At 43.0% G+C, this 26,054-nt stretch overlaps 2 protein-coding genes across 3 annotated transcripts in view; one reads left to right on the top strand and one right to left on the bottom strand.

The window, feature by feature from the left end:
* The window catches only part of LOC118114686 (phosphatidylinositol 3-kinase regulatory subunit alpha-like), a 16,484-nt gene extending 16,077 nt beyond the window's left edge, over positions 1-407 (top strand). For both annotated transcript variants that reach the window (XM_035165255.2, XM_047341109.1), the window contains one exon: positions 1-407. This exon is cut by the window's left edge and continues 1,565 nt beyond it. The gene's annotated coding sequence lies outside the window, so the exon portion shown is untranslated.
* A 6,526-nt stretch (positions 408-6,933) lies between these two features.
* Positions 6,934-25,816, bottom strand: LOC118114664. The gene is made up of 6 exons (XM_035165221.2): positions 25,733-25,816; positions 24,111-24,193; positions 14,204-14,294; positions 13,964-14,098; positions 12,885-12,972; positions 6,934-12,303 (listed from the first exon to the last, which is right to left on the bottom strand). The coding sequence occupies exons 2-6, from the start codon at positions 24,187-24,189 to the stop codon at positions 6,934-6,936; spliced, it is 5,763 nt and encodes a 1,920-aa protein (XP_035021112.2). The 5' UTR covers positions 24,190-24,193; positions 25,733-25,816.
* Between the last annotated feature and the right edge of the window lie 238 nt (positions 25,817-26,054).

Raw genomic sequence — 26,054 nt, 5'->3', positions numbered from 1 at the left:
ATAGTAACGGACGTACGGACAACACAACGCTCCTGATGTGAGGAAATAAAAGTCACCCACGACTTTTTGTCTTTATGGATTGTGTTTTCATTTTTGTGCAAAAAGCGAGAGAGCGAGGTTCAGGAGCTGAAACTGTGGATGAGGATTTCAGGATTTCCAGGCTCTCACCTGGTGGCACCTTCACAGTTGATGTGGAGCCTCTTCAACCAGCTTTAATATCAACAAGTGTGACAAAATGTCCTGAACTTTTCAAGCTTTTATTTTCCTGAGTATCGTCTGTAACAGCTGGTGGAGTGTGACGGACGAACAATCAGTTCACGTTCAAATAACTGTTGAATCTGTAACATCCAACAGAAAGTGATGAATAAAACAGTCGGTCTGATCGTCTGAAGGCCTTTGCACTGAAATCCTGAAACATCTGTTTTCTTTTAATGGTTCTGGTTTTTGAGTGATTTCTTCAGACGTGTGGTTTATCATTCGATATCTTGGTTTATGTTACGTTCATGGGATGAGTAACAATAAAGAACAGTGTTGTGCCATAATGCATTAAACGTGATACCATAAAATGGTGTGCCTTTCGGCATTCAATAAATTTGGTTATCAAAATAAAACATTTAATATTAATATTAAAAATATTAAATATTAACTTTAATTGATTTGAACTTTAGGGTTATTTATTTTAGCCTAAACATTACTTTAATTTTTTTAACTCACTATAGGTGGGCAACATGCATGGAGCAGAGCAAGTCCATTCTGGGCTTTGTTTTGGAGACGGCCACTCGGAGATCATTCTCCACGTTTAGCTGCGATCTGTATTTATTCTTTATGTTTGTCAGGGCTGAGAAAGTCTTTTAGCACAAGTCCGCCAGCCTTGTTAACCAGTCAGGGTCAGTGAGGTGCTCAGCTGGGATCCTGCTCCATCAGAAACACGCGCACCTCGTCCCGCAGCTCACGCAGGCGGCTCAGCACATCTCCCCCAAGAGCAAGTCTGATATTCAGTGGACGTGTTTTTATGTAGTGGACCATTTTATCGCAATGTCAAGAATATGTTTAATCTCTGGTTCAAGTGTTTTGCTCTGTGAATAACACAGAGTGTGGAATGTCCGAGAGCCACTTGTAAGACTCTCGCTTCAGTCCTCTCTTTCCCCAGCATCGCTCCAGTCCTGTCCCGACACACCAATACAGCTTTCTGAAGACAGTCCTCTTCTTTAGTTCTGTAAAATGTCCTCGCCTGTGCACGTCCACTCCAGCGGGAAGCTAAACAGCATTACGTTTCCGTCAAAACTGTATCTGATGAGAACAAGCAGCTGGGCAGAGTTTGATATATCTGTGGATTCATCTAACTGTAAAGCATATTTCCCTTTCTTAACTCTGTCCACCAGCTGGCACTTTATGTCCTGGGCCATGTCGGTGATGCACCGGGCAATAGTCCCGTTAGACAGCGGCACTGATTCCAGATCACGGGCTGATTTATCTACACGGGTTTAATTAACGTTTCGCCGATTGTGTGTGGCTTTTTTGCCTGTGCAATTAAATATGCCACCTCACATGATGCCTTTCGAGCTTCGGCTGGGATTGTCTGTCTGTTTAGTAAGGACTTTCTTTTGGCCTTGCAACTCTCACTCGTTCCGCCAATGTGTTAGATAACTCATCCCTTCCTCCTACATACGTCACATCCTATAGACCTATGCTAGGAGGGATATCTAATGGACAACCTAAGTACTGCAAGCTAGACTATTATGCAGTGGTAGACACAGCACAGGGGGTCCCTGGGCCTGAGAAGGGAAGAGGAGGAGTTTAATGTGGCTATTAAATGTGACTAAAACTAGACTAAAACTAAGAAGGATAAAAATGACTAAATGTGACTAAAACTAATATGCATTTTCGTCTAAAGACTAAGACTAAGATTAAATCAAAAATAGCTGCCAAATTTAACACTGATGGGGGTCAGAGAGATGGGTGCTGAGATATGTGTGTGTCTGTGTGTGTGCCAAGTTAGAGAAAGTTACTAGATGCATTCAAGGAAAGACTGAAGAGCATAACTAACATTAACTTTCAAATAACTTATAACCAAAATATCACAGCAACACAAATCAAACTTATAAACATCACAAGGAATCGAATTCGAAAACAGTCTTTGCTTAGCCTAGTATAATTATTAAGCCCAGTTGTGTTACCCGTCCATGAAAAGGGAAAAAATGTTGCTGTGCTGTTCGAAGTTCTGTGAAGTCGTCTTGCTGGTTTTGTGGCTCCTGCCTTTGTGGTTCTGTTGTGCGGTGCAGCGGTTTTGCTGTTCGTTGTCAGACAGGACCTCGTGTCGCTGCTTGAAGGTTGGTAGAGCTTGGATTCGGAGGAGGTTTCCCTCGCTCGGTGAGTGGAAAGCTGCACCTCTTGTGCAGACAGAGCGGTGGGCTCCTCTCGGAGATGTGCATGGAAAGAGGAAGAAGAGGGGGAGACCTGGCCTTATATTGGCTTGGTGACCTCATAGGTCATGGGGCCCAGAGGTCGGTTTTCACACCTCTGTGTGGCGTTGATGCCCCCTGGGAGACGGAGTTCTCAGAGGGTCTGCTGTCCATCAGAGGGTCTGCTGTCCATCAGAGCGTCTGCTGTCCATCACAGGGTCTGCTGTCCATCAGAGCGTCTGCTGTCCATCACAGGGTCTGCTGTCCATCACAGGGTCTGCTGTCCATCACAGGGTCTGCTGTCCATCACAGGGTCTGCTGTCCATCACAGGGTCTGCTGTCCATCACAGGGTCTGCTGTCCATCACAGGGTCTGCTGTCCATCACAGGGTCTTCTCCACAGTGTTTCCCTGCTCCCCCTAGGTAACTTCTCTGGAAAGGTTTGAGCGTGTTAATTTGACACAAACGTGTTCTCCTGCTGCGCTCTGGTGTGCGGAGGACGTAGTTGGTGTCACTTTTCTTTTCCACCACATAAGGACCTGAGGTCTGAGGACGATCTCACTGATCATAAGACGTCTGTCTTTCTCTTCCTGCCACTTCACTTTTACTTCACTCCCACGACAAAGAGAAAACGAGCTAAGGCAAATATTTGTATTCATCAGAATCAATCAAGTATACATGCAATGATTGTCATACTTTTACTTTGAAAAGACAACATTAGAACAGAGTATTAGTTATAGAACATATAGTTCCATATAAAATGTGTCAAACTCTGTAAAAACAGGAAGTTATCAGGAAAGGAAATGTGACTTAACCCTCGTGTTGTTCCTGGGTCAGATTGTGTGTGTGTGTGTGTGTGTGTGCGCGTGTGTGTGCGTGTGCGCGTGTCTGTGTGCGTGCGTGTGATCATCCACAAGCCCTGGCCGGTTAGGGTGACCCATGGATTGTCATTCTCGATTCTCCTGGGGTCATTTAGACCCACAGAGAGGCCGGTGTGTTTCTCCCGAGATCACAACTGGAATCAGCTGTATTGTCGAGCAAATTGACCAATTCCCCACCCACAACATGTGTGCACGTGTATAGGGATATAAATAGATTACTAACAATAAATCCGGTACAAGTCAGGACCCGTCCGTGTGCCGTTCTCCCTGTCCAGGTCACGATGTCACGCCAAGCGCGTTTCACCAGAGAACAGGTTCTCCAACAGCTGTTCTCCCAGCAACAATCCTCTGAACCCAAAGAGGACGCGGAAGAGCCAGACCGAGAAGAAGACCGAGAAGAAGACCAAGACGATGAAAACGACAATGGCGACGACGGCAACGAAGACTACGACCCAGTGTGTGATGCTGCTGCAGATTCGTCATCGTGCTCATCCTTGGAAGAAGAAGAAGAAGAAGGAGACCCAGGCGAAGAAGAAGGAGAAGAAGGAGAAGAAGGAGAAGACCACGGCACCACCACCACCACCACCACCACCGGACTCGTGGAAAGAGAGACCTTCCTGTCAAGAAACGGAGAAATAACATGGTCCTCGAGGGCATACAACCGAGAGGAGGGCCGCTGCTCCTCCTCCTCCTCTGCTGCGGCTCAAAGCGCCGTCGCCGCAGTTACGCCCATCGGGAGAGAACATCATCCTGGAGATGACGAATCTGGAGGGTCATCGAAAATACCGCAACGACTGGAAAGGGATGGACGAGACCGACCTGCGCGCCTACGTAGGGCTGCTGATCTTAGCGGGCGTGTACAGGTCCCGGGGCGAGGCCGCGGCCAACCTGTGGGAGGCCAAGAGCGGCCGGGCAATATTTCGTGCCACGATGCCGCTCAAAGTCTTTCACACGTACTCCAGAATGCTGCACTTCGACGACTGCGAGACGAGCGAGACGTGCCATGGACAAATTGGCGGCCGTGCGAAAGGTCTGGGGCGCGTGGGTGCCAGACCTACAACCCAGGGCCCGAAGTGACCGTGGACGAGCAACTGGTTCCGTTCAGAGGTTATTCTTTTTTTCCGGACGCCCGGAGAGGAACCAGGGGTTGCGGGTCGTTCTCGATGTCACGGAGGGACTGCGCGGTCACTTGTCTATTGCCCTACGTGTCCGTGCTAATATGTGGTGGGCTATGTGAGGGGGTTAGGGTCCACAGTCGGAGGAGGAGGAGGAGGAGTGGGGACAACACAACAATGGTTAGTTAAATCAGTACCCAAACGCTCACAGCCAACAGCCGGGGGAAGCAGGGACAACACAAGGGTTAAAGCTGGTGATGTCATCATATTGTGTAAGAAGGTAAAAACCATAAACTGTAAATGAAGATGGATGACGCGTCTCCACTTCCTGGTAGTGAACAAACGTCTTGGAACCCTGTCATCTTGTGATGATGTCATTTAGTGTCAGTCTGTGCAGTAGTGATGGTGGAGCGGTCCCGCCCACACACGCTGTTGACCAATCAAGAGTCAGTCTCATCTGTCAATCATGACGTCTCAGCCTGTTTTTATATCATCAAACCAAACTGATCAGAAACACTTGAACAAACATCAGAGAGAGAAGAACGAGCTGAAATGACAGAAACATCTTTACAAACATTTATTTAACGACTACTTAGAGTTTTATATTTGGTCCATGTCCCATCTGCTAACATGGAGGAGGAGGGTTTATGATCGATACTGCAGCCAGCCACCAGGAGACGCTTTGGCTTCACTTTTGGGAGCCGTCATCACATGGGGTGGGGGGGGATGTTAGAGCAGAATCCAACACAACGGGTTAGGGTTAGTGTCCACAAGCCCGACGTTCATATTCAACTGGAAACAACGTCATTCAAAAGTCAGCTGATATCTTCTGACGAGGTGCATTCAGGGACCGTCGGAAATGCCAACGTCCGCTAGCGTAGCCACTTCCGGTGGACATTTAGGCTTGAAACTTGGTATAAATGACGTCGTTACTTCCGTTGTGTTGGATTCTGCTCTAACACTGTTTACCCCTGAGACTCCAGATGTGTTTTGTGGACTCTTTGGTTTGACTGTTTGTTAGATTCAGAATCTTCTCTGTCGACAGATGCATGTTAAATAAGTTCATAAATTCAAGTCAGGACAAGTGAGGCTCATCAAGTTCATTCTTTTATTCACCACTGACAACACTGAGCAGACCATCACCCATCTTTCATCAAACATGTTTCTTCATCATTAGAAAAGAGTTAGAAATAAACGATGAGCCTTTACAACCAAGTATTTGTCATTTGCTCGGCACAGGAAACAAAATCACAGATTGAAGTTTTTCCTTAGTAAAACATTACAAGCAGAGAATTTCATTAAAAGCCATTGATTTTAATAAAGGAAAATTGATTATAATTATTCATGGGCAGACGTACAGATTTAAAGCCTACTCTATTCTGCAGTATGTCAGAACTCAGACGTTTTTGTCCTACAAATCTGTAACATAGCCAAGCTGTTGATAGTAGTGGTTCAGATGCTCCAACTGATGACTGATGAGCACAACTTGTTCCTCCTGTTTGAACCGACACTCCTCTAACAGCTTGTCCACTGACATCTGGACCCCTGAGGAAACCAGCACCAGGTGACCACAGGTGCTTTCATCACCGATCCAGCCTTCCAGTGAAATCTTCACAGCTGTTTGGTTGAATGAAAAGAAAGTCAGGATAACTCTGTCAGAGAGGATCTGGCAGTCGAACGCCAGTGGTGACCGTGATCCTAAGTACAGAACATCTGTGGCGTTGTCCTTTGCACAGTTGTCGATGGTGACTGAGCCGCGCTGGAAAGCCAACATGTAAATGTCGCTTCCATCCCCTCCGACCAGGTAATCGCCACCAGTGGACACCAAGATGTCGTCGCCATCCGAACCTTTGAGAAGGGAACTTTCGTAACCAGACAGCAAGATGTCAGAGAAGATGGTGCCAATCACAGTCTCCACGTCCTTCAATACGTCCCCTTCGGCATCAGCGTAGCGACCTTGTCCAGTGAGCAGGTTGACATAAACTCCTTGACCCTTTACATGATCCCCCCGGTACAGAACTGTGTCTCTGCCAGGACCTCCGTCTATTAGATCTGCTCCAGGTCCAGGAATGAAGACGTCGCTGCCAGAGTTTCCCATCATTGTGTCATCTCCATCCTCGCCATACAGAGTATCGTCTCCTAACCCACCAATCAGGATATCAGTTCCATTTCCTCCAATCAGTGTGTCATCTCCTTGACCTCCTTCCAAGGTGTCATCCTTCCACCCACCAATAAGCGCGTTGTCTTGATCGTTACCTAGGATGTCATTGGACTGGGAGGGGCAACCTTGCACCGTGTGGACCTTTGACAGATTTTGCCAAGAGCCGAGGTCGAAGCGACAGTCGGACTGCGACGGTGGCAGAGTCACTTTGAAAGCCTCAGTCTGGAATAAAGGAACTTCTGCAGTTGAGTTCAGTGATTTCAATTTAAAATGGCGCCGTCAGAGCTCTGAAATTCCAGGTGCTGGTTTTGGTAACTGTCGTTGTAGCCATCAGTGTGAATTTGAATTGTTCCCCTTTTGTTGTGATTGTCACATTCAGATCTCCTGTTGATGATGAGTCCAGGGTAACTTGGCGTCAGCGACAAAATCCATGTCAATCAACACGGTGTCTATTTTCTGGTCGTTCGCAAAGTTATCGATCATTAAGTTGTTTCCGTATCCCTGTTTGATGATGTAAGTGTCTTCTCCTTCACCTCCAGACATCAGTGCACCCCCGGTGGAAGGATCAAGCAAATTGTCATTCCTGTTCCCAACCATGATGTCGAAACCTGCCGAGCCAAGCATTTCTTTCACTGAGTCAACTTCAGCCATTTCCATCACTTTGCCTTGGAGGCCACAGAAGAACCTCTCCTTTGAATTCCTGCTTCTATATCTGAAACACTCCGGATGTTCTCCTCCCTGGTCTGACTCTTTCTGGGAAAGTGCTTCAGGTTTCTGGTTTCTGTAATCAACAGTAATGGGGAACATTAAAGTCTTAATGTCGTCACAGCTGCTGATGTTCCAACTCAGTCCAGCTGTTATTCCATCGCTGGTCTTGATCTGCAGGTGCTGATGATACTTTGACTCAAACCAGGAGTTTAAAACAACATTTTCTCTGCCAGATACAGAGATGGTGATGCTGCGTACATCACAAGTACAAGTTATATTCTGATATTGATCTTTAATGAAGAGAATGTCCATGACTAGATCTGGTGAGAAGTTGCTGATGTTTTTAATTCCTTGGCCTGGTGTGATAACGTACCAGTCCTCACCTCCTCTACCCTGAAGGTTATCATCACCTCCTCCTGGGAGGAACACGTTGTGCTCTTCGTTCCCTCTGATGTCATCAGAAAAGGCTGACCCACGGACCTCTGTCACACTTTCATACGCCTCAGACTCCTCGAGGTCCACCAGCACAGGAGATGTGGCCTTGCTGTAATCAATACTGAAGCTTTTTATGCAGCTGGTGAATGTGTGAGCATCCAGACAATCATCCTTGTGAGCTGAGAGTGTGAAAGAGATCATGTCGTTGGTGATGAAGAACAAGTGTCTGTCGTTCGGTGATCGGAACCAGTTCAGTAAAGTCACGTTAATGTCTGTAGTCGCATGCGAAGCTGTCAGAACAACATCATCCCCTTGTACTGTGACGCTCAAAGTCTTTAGATCTGCTTCTATTAGGGCCGTGTCTGTTTCGTTGTCTTTGGAGTAATTTTCAATCATCACTGAAGAATGATTTCTACCTTTCACCATGTAGATGTCTCCTCCTTCACCACCAGTCAGATGATCTCCACCTCCTCCTCCATCCATGAGATTCTTCTCTCCATTTCCAATGAGCACATCATCAAACTGAGAGCCAAAGATGTTTGTGACTCTCTGTAAAAGTGGCTGTGATGCGTTCACATATTCACCATGTTTCTGAAACATCTTGTTAATTCCTCTGGCCACCAGCCGAACAGAAGAAACCACAGTGGAGGAAATCTCGAATAAGACTCCGTCTCCTGACATCATGTTCATGTGACGATACAGTTCTCCTGAAAACCAGTTTTGAATGGTCACAGTGTGGTCGCTCTCATACATAAACACAACGTCGTTCCCAGATTTAGACACAGAAATGTGACTGTAGTTAGCAGTGAAGTGAAGAGTGTCCAGAGCTTTAGATGGATCGTAGTTGTTAATGATTGTTTTACCGCCGTTGACAGGAATGATGTATGTGTCGATTCCACCAGCGCCTTCAACGTAACTTCTCTGTGGACCGAGGAAGAATATGTCATCACCTGGTTCCCCATAGAGCTGGTAATAGTAAGTCAACATCAGCTCCATCACTCGCTCGTCCTCTGATTTGTCAACTGCAAAAAAGCGATTAGCATCTCTGTTTCCTTTGTATATTCCATATCTTGAATTTGACACCGCTTCATAACCAGAAACCACTTTCACAGAGCCAGCTGGTATGACCATGAGTATTTTATTATATAGTGTCTTATACTGTAATTCATGTGACTCTCCCAGGCCAAGAATTATATCATTGCTTCCTTGTGTGTTAATGTTCCAACACTGTTTCCCAAAAGTCTCATCACTAGATACAGAATAGTTCATGCAGAACTGAGACTGACCCTGATCAGCCAGGCAGAAGTCAATACCTCCTCCATTCCAAGAGGAGCTGCCGCTACTAAAATCAATGGCAGTCGCTCCATCGTGTTCCGTTATAACTGTGTAATATTGTTTATAGTCTGATATCTGCTCAACAAGTTTTTTACCCTCCTGAATTTCATCATAATGCCAATTGTAAAACACACTAGCCACTTGAATTGCAAAATGGAGAAGACCCTTCTCAACGCCAACAACAACAGCCCCCAGTTTATCCAGAAGTCCAGCGTCCGTGGGGAGACTGTTGAGTTCCTGCTCTACGCCCATATAAATATCATCAGAGACCATCCGGAGCACTGATAAAGCCAGGTTTATAGGCATGATAAAAGGTTCCAGTTCAGGCTGAACAAGTCCAACAACATCCAAATCAACCATAGTAGCATCTAAGACAGCATCAATCCCCCCCAGTGCACCCCCCCTCTCTATATCTTGTTCAAGATTGTATATCCCAAATCCAATCCCCACTATTGGTAGAGCTGTCATGGTGCCCTTCATTGCAGGACTTCTCATGATCGTTGCTGCAGCTCTGGCGATTCTTGTCTCTGAAGACAGAGCTTGTCTTGCAATAAGAGACATGGTCATACCTGTGACTCCATGAGCTGTTTGCAAAGCTCCCACTGCACCATCTTTAATGTCCCCCTGTTCAAAAGCATCAACAGCTCCTTTCAGGCCCAGCAGGAGGCCGAGTGCACCGACAGCAGTTCCAGTGTGCTCTGCATACTTGTTGACTGGATGTTGGGGTTTTAAACCCTCCATGTGCTGAGCTGCTGTGTCAATGCCCTCTAACACATTTTCATTGTGGCGTCGACTCTCTGCAGATAACTCAACCCTGAATTCAACAGGTTTGGCATCAGTCTCCTTCGACACCAGCTCACATATGAACTGTCCCTTTTCTATTCGGTCACTTCCCTCCTTGAGATGCAGTCCCGCCAGAGTTTCACCATATGTCTCCTTCAGCTGGCTGTGGATTTCTTCAGCTAATGACGCAGATGCTCTTGAATAGTAGGATTCCAGTTTGAAGGTGTTTTCCAACTCGGAGGCAGATTTTAAGTCTTGCGATGTTACGTGGCCGTCATCGTATCCTCCTAAGGCACCAGATGGTTGATTCCAAACTCTGACTACTTTTGATTCAAAAGTGTTGTAATCTTTTAATATGGTTTCTCGTTCAGGTGAATTTTTTTCAATCACCTTGTATTTTTTCGCAACATCCAGTATCCGAGACATAACCCTTGGGTTACCATTCTCAAACCACTTGGTGCACAGTTTGAGCTCTTTTTCTAGGACTGTCTTTAGTTTTTTTACTCCCTGTGAACTCGCTGTTGCTGAGCCACTGAATCCACGACTGCTTGGGTCAATCCAACTGCCTCCTGTTGCCATTGGGTGTCCATCAAAAAAGAAATCCACTCCAGCGGCATGGTTTTCTGCATTTGGGCTTTGTACCATATCCAGAGCCATGAGAGTCAGAGGAAATGTCCGGAAATTTCTAGCAGATTCAGATATAACTGAGGCTGTGAAGTATGTGGTGAACCAGGCCTCAGTGGAAAGACTTGGGACAGTTGTGTGCTCTCCCTTCAAAGTACTTTCCACATAATTGACATATGTCCCCTTTGGGTTTATATTAGGTTTCATTTCGCTGTATCTTTCTTTGCCGATCTGTTCCATAACACAGCTCTTAACTTCATTAATTCTGTCCTCATTTCCCATTTGATTGTTGTCAAGCTTTTTTCCAACTGGACGAACGTACAGATTTTCAGGATTAATTTCTAATATCCAGTCATTGATCATCAGGTATGTGGGCTCATTTTCTCCCGTCTTTGCATAGTGACGGATGATGCTTCTTACATCTTTGCCTGATTTAATCTCATAACACTTGGAAAGAATGCTGTTTAGTTCTGGCTCGTCCGTTATCCAACTCATTTTCTCCTTATTATTATTATCTCTGATTTTTTCCCCAATTAAAAAATGCATCTCTAACTGTTGCAAGTTTTGGAAATTGACCTTTTCTGGAAGGGGCTGATCAGGATGAAAGAATCCCCAAGTTAGAGCCTCAACTTTAAATAAGCCATCACTGAACGTCTTAACGTCTTCATCCTGGGGAATAAATCTCCTCGGCTCATTTGGCCATTTGTCTCTGTAGCTCAAAACCGACTTTGATTGACCGTCCATCAGTAAGTTCCTTTCATTGGTAAACACTGCCTCTCCTTTGCTGCCAGGCTCATTTCTAATAATTGCGTCTCCGTTTCTATCAAGGTTTGCCACCACCTTCGTGCTGTCGTCTTTGTGACGCCACTTCACTCCGTCTGGAGAGATTTCTTGAGTAATTTTCTGTCCCGTGTGCTGGACCTGGATCACAGCATCCCTCAGGTGCAGCTCTGTCTCAATGCTGCTCTTACGAAGCTCTGTCAGCAGGGTTTGGATGAAGACTTTATCGGATCCGACCTCACATGCCACCACACTTGTTGTTTTGATCGTATCACTGACTCTGGAGGTCCTCTGAATAACTTTGGCCACATCTTGGGCTCCGTACCCAGACAATCTCGTCTCTCCTGAATTGTCTTTCGCCCCATGACCGACCAGCACCAGTCTGCTGTCCTCTGACAGAGGCACAGAGGCCCCACGGATCAGTTTTGGTCTTTGGTTTTCATCAAGAATGTAGACAGAGCTCACCTCTGGATGCTTCTCATACAGAAAAGTTGCAGCTTTTCTGACCACAGGGTCAGATTCCATCATGATGATCTGCTGGTGGTCGTACTGTGTGGTGTGATCAACTGGTCTTTGTGGAATTCTGTGGCTGGAAAGTGAGCCGGGTTGATCCATGACCTGGTACAGCTGGTGATTCTGCTGGTTGGTTTCTAAGACTGCTTTGATTCCACGGATCTGAAAAAAGCGCATGAAGTTTTGCTGGAAGTGTGTGGACGTGCTTCCATTAAGGGAGAACACTGGAGTACCTGTCAGTGATGGTTTGAACATCAGCTCAGCAAGAGATGAGCCAGAAAGCCCAGATACACTTTGTCCATCTTCTGAAACACTTCCAAATATTTGCACTACGGTGTAGCCGTCTGCCTCAGGGCAACAGGACTCATTGTACAGACAGTCCTTGCTGACTATTACTGAGTAATGAGGATCCAGGCTGTATTCCTGTTGGACTCTGTCTTCTGTTGACTTCTCTTTGTCCGTCATGACCAGAAGTTTTTGACTGTAGCTGTGTGAGGTCTCAGATGCACGGAGCAGCCAATCTTGTATCTTCTGTTTCTCAAAACCTTCCAAGAAGGTTTCAAGGTCCTAGAAAATAAGTCAAAACAAGAGATAATGAATGAAAAGACAGAAGGTAGTTCGATCAGAATAAAGTTACAGAGTCTGATATCGATCACGTGTATCATGAATGTCGATGCTGGTTTTAAAGGGATATTTCAACTAGAAATTAAAATTCGCTCATTATCTACTCACAACTATGCAGATAGAGGGGGGGGGGGACATCAGCCTAAAGTCAGCTGATGTCTTCTGACGAGGTGCATTCAGGGACGGTCGGAAATGCTAACGTCCGCTAGCTTAGCCACTTCCTATTGACTTTCAGGGGTTCCAACTTGGTTTAAATGACGTCGTTTCGAGTCGAATGGGGGATAAACACTTCACCCTCCATCGTAGTGGGGAGTAGATGATGAGGGAATTTGTATTTTTCTGTGAACTATCCCTTTAAACTGATCCCTACATCCCACATAAGCGTGAAAGATGTGGGATCTCATTCCAAGTAATTTGATCAATCAAGTCTTTTAATAATAGTTTTATTTTCTTTAAACAGACAGATTGATTTCAGTTCTTTTAAACTCAGTGCTGCTTCCCACTTTCTTGTAAAATCCACCAACCTGTTCCCTTTGAATGACGAAGGCGGGGACATTCTCACAGTCCTGAAGACCTTCCAGCAAACTCATTGGGGTTCGGTCAATATCCGCCCTGAAAGAAGATCAGCATGTTCATGCCATAGAGGGCTCAGCGACTATCTCATGAAATCAGATTAAGACCACGTGAAAAGTTCATTTGTCTCTGATTTAAGAGGATGAACACCTCATTTGTGTTTATCGACCAATCAGGAGTCAGCCTCAGCTGTCAATCATCACGTCTCAGCCTGTTTTCATATCATCAAACAACGAATAAAACCAAACTGATCAGAAACACTTGAACCAACATCAGTGAGATAAGAACTGAAATGACAGAAACATCTTTGACGACTTTTATTTAACGTCTACTTTGAGTTCTATGTCTGGTTCATGTCCCATCTGCTAACACGGAGGCAGGTTTAATACCTTCACCTCAGCCAGCCACAAGGTGGCGATCAAGATGGTTTGTCCTCACTTTTGGGAGCTGTCACGTCGTCCATCTTTATTTAAAATCTATGCTTTTGTGTCACCTTTATGTGATTTGTGTGACATTGAGAAGAGCCTTGAGATAATGTGTGTTATGATTTGGTGCTTTACAAGTAAAATTGAATCAAAACTTGAATTTAAAATCCATCCTCTACCTTTTACCAAAACTATCCTAATCCATTCGCTCATAGTAGCTACGTGAAAAAATGAATTTAAAGGAGACAATTGTTTTCTCAGCTGCTGAAGCTCCAGACAATATTTCTGTATTATTGTGATGTCATGTAAAAAAGAACAAGGATAGCGAGAATGGAGGTTAACAAGTCCTTCACGTGATGAAAGTGACCAATCACAACAGCAGGAGGGTCTTAAAGAGACAGGAGCTGAAGCCAAGTGTTAAGGACAGTGGCTGAAAGAGGAGCTGCAGCGATGGACAGTCTGAGGAAAGTGATTTCAGAACATTTGAGCATGAAAACATTTCACACTCCTACTCATTGGAATCATTAATATGATCAAAGTGAATAATAATGATGAATCTACTTATATTCTAATGAATAAACTAGTGGGCAAGCTGCAGTGGTCACCTGGCTGCATGGACACCATGTTTCAGGGCGGAGTACTTTCCGGGGAAGTTCATGTTCGAGTCCAGCTTCGGCTCTTTGACGGAGGTCATGGCCATTCTCTCACGCCCCTCTCTGTCCCGTCTGTCTCCAGTGTCGCTGTCAATGAAATAAAGATTCCACATTAAATCTATAAAAACACCACTAGACAGTGTCACAACATTTAAAACAATTATCAAATCTTGTAGTGCAGAATCCTTGAACCTTTCATGAAACATGTGTTCAGGCAGGTTCCTCAGACGTTGCATTGCAGCGATGTCCGGTCCGAGCTGCTCCCACTCATCATCTCTCACCTCTGGAAAGTCCAAACAACATTTAATCATCCCCAACATTGTAGGTGTTTCCTGTGCTTGTGCTTATTCACAGATCAAAACACACTTGTTGAAACTGTGGTATATTCAGCTAACATAGATTGTTAATGACATATTCATGGTTAGGGGGCCCCTCATTTCCTGACTCTCAGAGGAATCTAATTATTATTCGATATGATACTCGTTGAGTTCTCTGTGACCCGGAGAAACTCTCTTTGACCTGTTAGATAGAGGGGTTTCCATCTTTAAGTAGGAAGTAGATAGAGGGGTTTCCATCTTTAAGTAGGAAGTATGTTTTGTATTAGAGGCCCCTATGTATGACGTCATTTTATCTTATTTCCTGGGCGGAAACAACTTCCCTATATGAATGCTTGTCCGGCACCGGCGAGGTAGACTTCTTCATTGGCCAAGAACGTCTCCGGGTATACCTAGGTACCCGTCCTGACCTGTAACTTCTGTGTAATAAACCTTATTATACAAGCAAGAACGGTGTCCGCGGAGATTCCTTCATCATCATCTTCAACATCACTGCTGCTTAAATATACGACAAATTTGGCGTCACGAACTCTGGACGTGCTGTGGCCTGCGGCATCTCCAAGACCTTCACACACGGTGAGCATTTCTCACTTGACTGGATGCTGGTTCATTCATTGAAGCTGTTGTGTGTCTGCTGTCTGGTCACACTGTAAAGAACCTTTTCTTTTTTGTGGACATGTCATGTTGTGTTGATGTTTGAAGTGAAGCTCCGTGCTAAATTTGATTTTATTTGCGTCGTATACGACGCAAATAAAGGGGGGATTATTATAAGAGAAGATAAAAAGTGAAGAAAGGAAATAACATAAATACAAGAGATGTATTGTATGTGTAGAATAGCTTCATTGTAACGATAAGGTGAGCTAAATAACATTGTGCAAGATTAATGAAGATTGGGCCCTCAACTTCTTAACGGTAAGACATGTGTAGATTAGTCACTGCGTGACAGTTGGCTTTGACATAGTCAGGAATTGAGTTAAAAAGAGAAAATTGGGATAATCCTGGATCCAGGAAATTTGAATAAATAAATGTAAACAGTGATAAGGGACAGAGTAATGAGAGAGAAATAGGATCAAAGAGATGATCAGGAAAGACCGGGAGCCTCAGGAAGAGGAGCTGTTAGAATGGGCCGCAAATCCTCACCACAGGTCAGTTTAATAAACTGGAGATTGTAGAATTAAAAATTCGATTGTATGTTCTCACTCTGAACATTTGTTGACGAACAGTGTCTGATGCAGCCTCTCATCGAATATTTACATCTCATAGGTAGCATAAATTTAAAAGAATAAGAGAGAAAAGTGCGCGGCAAAAAGCATGCTATATGAATGTATGGTATGAATGAGTTGTTTTGGGGAATATAAGATGAGTGCTGTTTGTGTTTTTGGGTTGAATTTGCAGTGTTTTTCATTGTGTGGCAATGTGTGTGCGTTCATGAACAGGGAGACATCTCCCAGCCGTACCCTGGTGTGTGTGTGACACGTGGTCACTACTGTGTTCCAGCTGTGTGACAAACTGCAGCAGGGGTTGGTCCTTGTGGGTTAGGTTAATAAAAAAGATTTTATGATTGAATAAACATATATAGGTTGTGGTTGAGAACGGGAAATTTGATAACTTATAAGGAAAGATATTTAGCTTTCTGTATTAAATAAAACAATGAGCCTCTTCCAGAGGACGTAATGAATCATGTGGGTCTAGCTTTCCCTCCCTCCACTCGCCCCCACCTTCCCCATGTGCCGCACTGGTGTGTGTGTGTGACAGGCTCGCTCGCTCTCTCTCTCTCGTGTATAGAAAAAAAAAACCTCTGTGATTAACACCCTCTTGTGAGACGCAGGGGCAGAGTCACAAAGTTTTTTAAAACCAATTCTTTAATGGGGTTTAGTTTAAACTAAAAAAGACAATTTGTTTGTTTGTTTGTGGGACAGCGAGATTGTGCAGACAGTATTAGGAAATAATATTGTTTGTTTGATTCAGCTAGATTGGATATGTTTGTAGTTCTAAAATTTCTTCGCTAAAATGATCGCTAAAACTTTTTGATTCATTTGGTTTTCATTAAATTCTACAATGCTTAGTTAGGGGTTTAATTTGGGAGCAAATTGAGTTTAATTTGACATTTTGGACTTTAAATACTGGATAATGATAATTTTGATAGGAGAGATAGTTAGAATTTGTTTTAAGGTGATAACGAGAGGAAATTGGTTGCATTGACTAGAGAATACAAATATGCTGGTATCAAGAGTGTCACATCTACACTACGGGCTGGTATAAATAAGAATAACATATCTGTTTTCTCTACTGGGACTGACACATGTGCTGTGTGCAGGCAGAGAGTCATACAGATATATATTGGTTTATGAAAGGACTGTTGAGTTATTAATACAGCCGTGAATAAATAATAAACTATTGAGAACTTTAAAGATATTATTAGAGAGAAATAAACTAAATTATATATTGATGATGCATGGTATGGGATTATTACTGGTATTTAAAGGGGAAAAACATCTATTGACCTAAATGCTGGCAGATAACGTGTGCAAATGTATGCAAATCATACTGAATCGCTTATGACGCTGTTCAAAGGACCTAATGGGTTCATAAGATACTAAATCATTGCCTGTTTCTTTTCCCTTATCCATTTACGGTGAGTGGGAATTGAGGCCGGTGCATCACACAGATTGAAGCTTGCTGACGTCTGCGTGTGCAGCTCCTGTCTCCAGTCTGATCAAGGCCGGTACAGTTTATCCAAAAATAAATAAATAAATAAATAAATAAATAAAAGGCTTGGCAACGGACTGACCAGTTAATACATTTAACTAATTAATAGAATATGATTGTTTGGTCTAAACTCTGCTGTCAGTTGCAGATGTGAGTTTTATTGTTTGTGCGTGGCTTATTCTGATCTGTGCTGTGTTGGAGATTCACTATTGTGACTGTTTGATGATTTGAGGTGAATATTGGTTGATAATTAGGTGATTGTCTTGCTGCGATTAAGAGCGCATTTGGTGACAGTGAGTCACTTGTGAGAGCGTGATCTTTTTGTCAAATATTATAAGTGGACTTTGGGTTGTGCTATTACATTAATGAGCTTTTGATTCCTTTGGAGTTGGCAAATCAATTTCATTTTTATTATTGGCTGTGGTGTCTTAATGGTTGTAATACATGAATTGATGAATTGATGAATTTGTTAGTTGGTTGATTGATTGATTGATTGAGTGCTTGATTGATTTGTTGATTGATTAATTGGTCAGTTGACTGATTTGTTAATTGTTTGATTGATTGATTTGTTAATTGTTTAATTGATTGATTGGTTAATTGGTTGATTGATTGAAAAAAAAAAAAAAGGGGGAGATAAGTAATCTAAATAGCTTTAAGTAGTTTTAATCTTAGCAATTACTTTTTAATTTACAATAAGGGAACATAAGGAAGCTGTTACAATGTGGAAAAAAGTAACTACTCCTGTTGATGTAGTACAGAAGAATAATCCTTTAGTTAAAGGCATCGCAAACATTGCAAAAATATCGGAAAAATGGCATAAATTCTGGCCTGAAATTGACCAACCATGGCCAGTAGAGGGGACTCTTAACCCAGATGCAATTATAATAATGGAGGTACTTGTGTCCACATACAAGGCAGAGAAGGGAAAGATGGAAAATGAGAAGGTGGACAAGGAAAGATGGAAAATGAGAAGGTGGAGAAGGAAAGGATGGAAAAGAGAGGAGATGATACCACTAATGACAGTGAGAATGGAGACAACGATGAAGATTTGGAGACCAGGACTCCTTCATCTTCAAGAAGGTTTTGTCCTGCGACATCCAGTACTGAAATAAAAGAGGACTTACAGAGGACTTTAAGAGAGGTCGAAAGAAGTATGGACCGATGCTCCTATGACTTGGGAAAAACTAGTAGTCCAGAAAGACAAAGAACACTGGTGAACCAGTTAGAGGAGTTGCAGATACGGAAGGAAGAGCTGCAGAAAGAAGGCATGAAAAATGCATTGCGCTCAAGAAAACAGTTGACACTCAAGAAGATGTTTCCAGTGGTCATGCGAGGGCAGAGTTTGGAGTATAAGCCTTGGCAGAGTACAGATATGTCAAACATACTTGAGAAGTTACCTACTCTCCAAGATGGAGCACATTATTGGATTTCGAAGTTGGAAGAGATTATGATGGGAGAACAACCTGCCATTGGAGATATTAAGAGACTTTTGGCTAATCTCCTTGGAGTCCATGCTATGGGAGAAATTCTACAGACAGCTGGACTTAATCGATATGTGGGAACTGCTGTGAATGATTCAGAGCTGTTTTCTGCAAATAGAGGTCGAGCGTGGAGAGCGCTGAAAGATACATTTCCGACAAACGTACATCCTGACAACATTTTTATTGAACCACTGGGACAGGAAGAAAACCCGAGGGCCTATGTGTAGAGAGCTCATCAAGTGTGGAGAAATATCACAGGAAATAACCCGAATTTGAATCAAATGGAGCAGTCAATTTTGCGAGCCAGAATACAGAAGGGGTTGCCCCTATCAGTGAGGAGCAAACTGGCAGAGGTGGTTGGTCTTGGAAGCATGGCAAAGGGTGTCTATACGGATCATATAGCCCATCAAGTGGTGCTGTATAGGAAAAAGGAACATGACCAGAAAGAACAGGACCAAGAGACCCTCAGAAAACTCAATCAAATACAACTGGTGGATAATAAGAAGATGGAGAAGAAGCAGGCTCTGGTTATGCAGAATCAGGCTCCACTAAATCAACCATTACCACAACTACAGCCGAACCAGGTTCAGCTCCAATCGTTCCAGCCATCATCGGTGGTTCCAGTCGTCTCCTACCCACAGCCAACTTTTGGTCAAGCACAGAATTGGAGAGGAAGGGATCAAGGAAATTTCGGAAGAGGAAGAGGAGGAAGGTTTAATCCAAATTTTCAACAGCGTTCAGAAGAATGTTATAATTGTGGACAATTAGGCCACTTTGCCCGTGAGTGCAACAACTTCAGAGGGAATTTCAGAGGGAATTTCAGAGGGAACTCCAGAGGAAACTTCAGAGGAGGATTCAGGGGCCAATCAGGGCCACCCAGGGGACCGGTGAACCCTTACAGAGGCCCGGAACCAGGATTCTAGAGATGCCCTGAAGACTCGAAAGGGGGGTGTCAGCTGATAGTGTCAGGGCCGGAGAGAGATCCAATAATAGAGGTGAAAATAAATAATCGACCATTGGAAGTGATGGTGGATAGCGGAGCTGCTTTTACCTGTATTCAGCCTGAAGATGCTATACATCTCCCCATGTCCGGTCAATTGATTCGGACAATCGGGTTTGAGGGAGTGAAACAGCTGATTCCTCTCACAGAACCAATTGAGCTCAGCTATAAAAATCTGAAGATTACAATACCCATATTGGTATCAGAACATACACCTATTGCACTTTTGGGAAGAGATGCTTTGTGTAGATTGAAGTGTACAATAAAGTTTACACCAGACGGCTGTCTGGTGGAAGTGCCAAATGATATTTTTCACCAATCATTGATGACAACGGAGACTGAAGGTTGAGGGAGATTGTAGTCTTTATGTATATAGGCCTCAACAGGAAGATCAAGGTGATTATAGGTGTTCTTTTTATGATCCACGTTTTGGGAGTGAGCGGTCCGAGTTGGGATTTAGAGTTCGTATAGTGTCTCTAGTGATAATAGGTGAGAATAAGAATATAGACCTCCAAGATGTTGGGGAAACAAGAGAATTGACGATGACATCAACTCCCCAGACGAAAGCTGGGAAAATGGAAGGGAAATCTACCCTTTTAGTGTTAAAAGTTATTGAAGGTATAAATGTATCGCAGTTAACTACAGTGGCGCCTCAGATGATTTCTATAACGCCACCTCCTTTGAATACTGTGATCAGAGTTAAGTTAGGAGGAACAGCTTACCTTCCTTGTCGATGTGGAAGGTGGAATGTTGGTAGTAACATTCCTCCCAAGTGGGAAAATAGTCGTGGTGAAGATGTGTTGTTGACAAGACCTGAAGTTGATATTGTGCCTCGTGATCAAAGGAAGTATGTTTTGTATAATGACATGAGGTGGTTGAAAATTAAAGATGATTGTTCACTTGTCCTGCGTAAAGTTACATGGGAAGACCAAGGGGAATACATGTGTACTTATTTAGAACCGGAGTTTAAATTTGTTCCATATCAAAATTATTGGATAAAAGGTCATATAACTCGTAAAGTGACACTCATGATAAAAGATTTGAGTCCTATTGGAGTTTTCACGGTTACTAAAGGGGTTCAGGAACAATTTACCACAGTAATCACTCCAAGGCTGAATAGTACACAGATGAAGCTTGTTACTTTAGCTCCAGAAACAACTAAGAGTGTTCATACATCAACTCAGGCTACTACTCTAGCTATGACTTTGAAGGGGATGAATGCTACAACAGTGACGACATCTTTAGCGTCTCGACATTTGTAAATGACGCAGACATCTGACATGACACCTTTGACATTTAAGGATGTGGATAATGTAACCCAGAAGCTAATGTTAAAGATAGAGCCTAGGGTGAACAGTAGTAATGAGATTGTTGAAGTTAGAGAACAGATGATGGAAGAGAATGATGCAGATTCATCTGTGACAGTTCAGAGGACTATTTCAGACGTAGATAATTACTTTTTTGACTCTGATCAGACACCAGAACATATGACTGATCAATACCATACGTTACAAAAGAGAGAAACTAAATGGAAGGTGTTTGGGTTTGATCCTTCAGTATTACAAATTGCAGACCCATGGGCAAGTAGGAACTTATGGTTCCAGCAATTAACGCATTCCGTAAGATCGGTTACGAATTGGAATGGTCCATGTGTGGTAAAGATTCCATCGCCGAACTCATGGCCTTCAATTTTAGAGACTGTACCAGACCCACTAACCGCTATATGCCAAAGTTATGCACTATCGTGGCTGTTGTATCAGCAGCAGTCAGCAGAAGATGTAGTGATGGCTTTGTCAGTACATCTGTTTAGGCCTAGATCTACTTGTTCTTGGTTGGGGAATTACCATATGTAAATTTACTTGATCAGCATGAAAATATCACAACGGCGGTCCCTGATATAATGGAAGTGACATCAGTGAGAGCTACCAGCTGTTTTTGTTCAAATAATACTCATGATGGGCCGGGAATGTTTATGGGGATATCAGACTGTGACGAATATATGATGGACTTGGGTAAGCGTGGACATAAGATGAGTAATGATTCGTATGAAGTAACTTTTATGTACCACATCACAGACAGAATATAACTTTAAGGGTGCAGATCCAAAGTTTGCCTGGGAATGTGACTATAGGGAATTTCAAGGATATTTGGTGGGTTTGTGGTGATAAGGCATATATATTTCTACCGTGTGGGTGGATAGGATGCTGTTATATGGCAGCGTTGAAACTCCCATATGAGGTTTTTACTATGCAGAAGGGAAAAGGGCCAGATGAGGTCCAATCTAATGTCGTTTCCGGAAGTAGGAAGAAACGGGAGATGGCACAGTTTAACAATTTGGAATCGTACCATTGGAGAATAAGTCTAGCAGAGAAGTGGGCTATAGGATTATTTCCATGGTATGGGGTGACATTCTTGGCAGATCACATTGATAATATTACCTATACCCTACAGGGTTTTGCAAACGAAACCATAAAAGGTTTTGAATATTTGTCAAATACTCAGAAAAGCCACAGACTGACGTTGCTAAAACATGACATGGCTCTAGACTATATTTTGGCCAAACAAGGTGGCCTATGTGTGGCTTTGAACTTAACTGGGAATGCTTGCTATACTTTGATTCCTGATAGTTCTGATAATATGACTAGTGTTATAGATGCATTGAAGCTTATAAGGGATGCGTTTGGCCCGTCGGAAAACGCTGGATGGTCTGCAAATGCTTGGTTGCAAGACAAATTAGGGCCAGTAGGAGCAGTGTTAGTTCAGGTTTTGGCAGCACTTGTTCTAACGTTGAGTGTGATGTTTTGTTTTTGTACGCTGTTGTTGACCTTTGCGAAGGTTATGATATTGAGATGGGTTGGAGTTGTGATGCCCGGTGATCAAACTCAGATGCCATTATTATTTGGTGCTGACACGGACGTTGATGAGGACGACGTGATAAGGGTGGATGTATATCCATTTTGAATATCTGATGTTATTATAATCCTAACATTTACCTCTGTTATTGCTTAGTTATTTTGTAGTTTCTTCTTATATTAGAGGGGTGTGTACAGGGGGGAAATGGACAATATGACTTATAATTTCACATTTACTGATAGAGTGTTAATCTATATTTGATGTTTAATGTGTATCTGTTCTGTATGCAAAAGATACTGGTTTTCTTTTCTTTCATTCTAGAACATATTGGGGGAAGACCACTGTGAGGGTGGTTGATTGTTCAGGGACTCCGATGTGTTGAATGGATTCAGACACTTCAAACAGAACAATACGAATGGACTGAAGGATTCTGAACAAGGACGTATGATACGATATCCAGATTCAACACGTCATCGATACTACAACTGAGAATCAATGCTACTGAGAAACTACAGTGTTATACATTCTTATGTTTTCTCTTATATATTGCATGAGTAATATTAAAATTGAACTATATTCTCTGTGTGTTAATTGCTAGGAAAATGATGTTTTCTGTTATTGGGTAAATATACTGGGACCTCAGATGTTTTCTTTTTCTTGGTGTTTAGGGATAGAGGGGCTAGGCAGGAAAAGGTCCGTTGGAAGGTGCGATGGGTCGACCAGCCTGACTTTGGACATTTGTTTTGTTTTGATTTGCTGAGGGTTCCATATGTATTTGCTTAAGTCATTTCCTTACACAATTTGCTAAAATTCCTAATTTCATTGGTATGGAGTATTATGTATGGTCGCCTAGGCAGAGGGGCCGTGAGAGAATTTTCCTGTCTAGTTTGTTTGATGGATATTTCAGGAAAGATAGCTGCCTGATGGGTTTTTCACTCTCACTTTTATACTCCATACAGTTGCTTTATTGTTACAATTATGTTACAGGACGGATTGTTATTTTTGTCATGATTATACACCTGTATGTTTTCTTCTTTTGTTGTTTCGAGACTTTGTGAAGTCTCGAAGGGGGGAAATATGTGGTATATTCAGCTAACATAGATTGTTAATGACATGTTCATGATTAGGGGGCCCCTCATTTCCTGACTCTCAGAGGAATCTAATTATTATTCGATATGATACTCGTTGAGTTCTCTGTGACCCGGAGAAACTCTCTTTGACCTGTTAGATAGAGGGATTTCCATCTTTAAGTAGGAAGTAGATAGAGGGGTTTCCATCTTTAAGTAGGAAGTATGTTTTGTATTAGAGGCCCCTATGTATGACGTCATTTTATCTTATTTCCTGGGCGGAAACAACTTCCCTATATGAATGCTTGTCCGGCACCGGCGAGGTAGACTTCTTCATTGGCCGAGAACGTCTCCGGGTATACCTAGGTACCCGTCCTGACCTGTAACTTCTGTGTAATAAACCTTATTATACAAGCAAGAACGGTGTCCGCGGAGATTCCTTCATCATCATCTTCAACATCACTGCTGCTTAAATATACGACAAATTTACAGTGGATAAGAGGATAAGGAACAGAAGCTGATGAACTGTTATAAACAACTTCACTTCTGCCAGTTTTCACTTCTGCTCAACAGCCTGTGGGGGGAGCAGTTGGTCTGTGCTTCCATATCTGTTGAGAGAAGACGGGGTTCGTCAAAATGAACCTTTTTTCTTACGGATTGGTTGAGTGAGGCTGAGGAGGCTGCAAAGGATCAGGAGGCTCAGTATCCACCATCTCTGCGTCCGGCCTCCCATCACGCTGCAAATTATTAAGCACAGGAAAAGAAGCAGATCATGGAAGTAGTGATGAGTCGTTCCTCTCAACACAATCTTTTCTGTTCGAGACAAACGACTGCTGACGAGGAAAGGTTGTAGGAACTTGCTCAGATTCTCCTCCATCATCAGTCTGTGTTCCTTCAACGTGTCGTGGACCGAGTCCCAGGACCAACACCCTCATCCCATCCCCTCCCAACACTGGGCCCAGTTATCACTTCACATATCCCTGCTTCACACACGTCAACACGTGTGGTTCAGATCGCACCACGAGTCTCAGCTGGTCTCTCAGACGGGATGATCTCTCTCTCTCCATCTCAGCCAATCAATCTCTCCATCACAATATGGACATCTTACATTGGTATTGAACATTTAACAATTTGAAAGTAACTTTTATATTTCACATTTCTATTGCGTCTCATTCGACTTTCGACTTTCTGTCCATAATTAACCTCTGACACAAGCATATAGAAAATGAAAACCACAGCCCTGCACAAACATGTTCATCCTCTCTGAAAATCTATTACACAACTTGATTTCAATCTCATGTAATTCCGGAGGTGGAAGAGGAAACAAGCAGTTCAGCTTTTTGCTGATGTGATTCTGGTTCTGTGCAGTTTAGCAACTTTCTTGTCTCTTCAGTATCAGCAGATATTCAAGCTGCTCATTTTTCCTGCTCTCTCTGTCTTCGTCCAACTCAGAGGAGAGTCATGGATTATGGATTATTTTAGCGGTATACCTCTTTCTCTCCTCTGTCTTTGGTGACAGACGTACAGAGCCAAACTTAAACAGTTATAATAATTCATTTATGATAGCCTGATGACGCTGTGATGTGACCGTGTCCTGTCCACCAGCTTGTAATTCATGGTGTAATCATGGAAAGGCTCATTTATGAATATGCTTGGTCTCTAGAGAAATGATGGACCTCTGGCCCAGGGCAAATAGAAATAGTGAGTGTAGATAAACAAGCAAAACCTGGCACAAAACTCTTTCACTGTCAAGAATGACACAAGATGTTCTGAAGGTCATTTAACCTGGAGGGCTGCATTGGCTAATACACCATCCTCACAGAGCACAGTGGGCCTCATGCTTTTTAAAAATACTTTTGATAAATCAGTCTCTTGAATGTAATAATTTTCCTGCTCAGTATATTGATTTTCAGCTGATACCTGCTCCTGTGTTTCTAATAGTGATGTTGACAAATGTCTGATATTCTATGATGTGTACGTGCAGTGAAATCCTCTGGTGTGTGAGTAGAAAGACACTGAGAAGAATTCAGATTTCAACCTTTACCCAAGTCTCTTTAACTTTACATCAATGCTTCTGTGTCTATTCTAAAAAACCAGACTATCTTCAGAACAATGTAAAAACAGCTTCTTCACGCTCAGAGAATCGCTCCTGTACTGAAATGTTAACGAACCACTGATGGTGATTTTAATCAGATGATCAATCAGCTGATTAAAGCTTCACTTAAGGGTTGAGCTTTAAATGACACAAAAATATAGTTTTGTTGAGTAGAACTCACCAGATGGGATTGTGTCCCTGTGCCGTTTAGATTGAATTCACGTCTTTGTCTCTCTGTGACCGTCCACTTCAGGAGCTCTGAGGAAACTGATAAGAGATGAGTTGGCACATCCAGAGGAGCTCCAGTTCTCCACAATTGTAGGATTGCATCATTGTACTTTTTGAAATCTCCACTGCCTGTGGTTCAGTGATAATAGTGTTGTAATATAACATGGTATCAGTTAGTCTGTGTATAGATCCCACAGATGTGAAGATACAGTCTTTTCTTACAATCCACAATTCCAAAGTGAGAAATAATGTATCTATGGTTCCAGTACATTGAT

The sequence above is a fragment of the Hippoglossus stenolepis genome, chromosome 9, assembly GCF_022539355.2.
Source record: "Hippoglossus stenolepis isolate QCI-W04-F060 chromosome 9, HSTE1.2, whole genome shotgun sequence".
In the NCBI taxonomy this organism is placed as follows: Eukaryota; Metazoa; Chordata; class Actinopteri; order Pleuronectiformes; family Pleuronectidae; genus Hippoglossus; species Hippoglossus stenolepis.
Note: the sequence above shows the minus strand (reverse complement) of the source record. Positions and strands in the feature narration are given on the sequence as shown.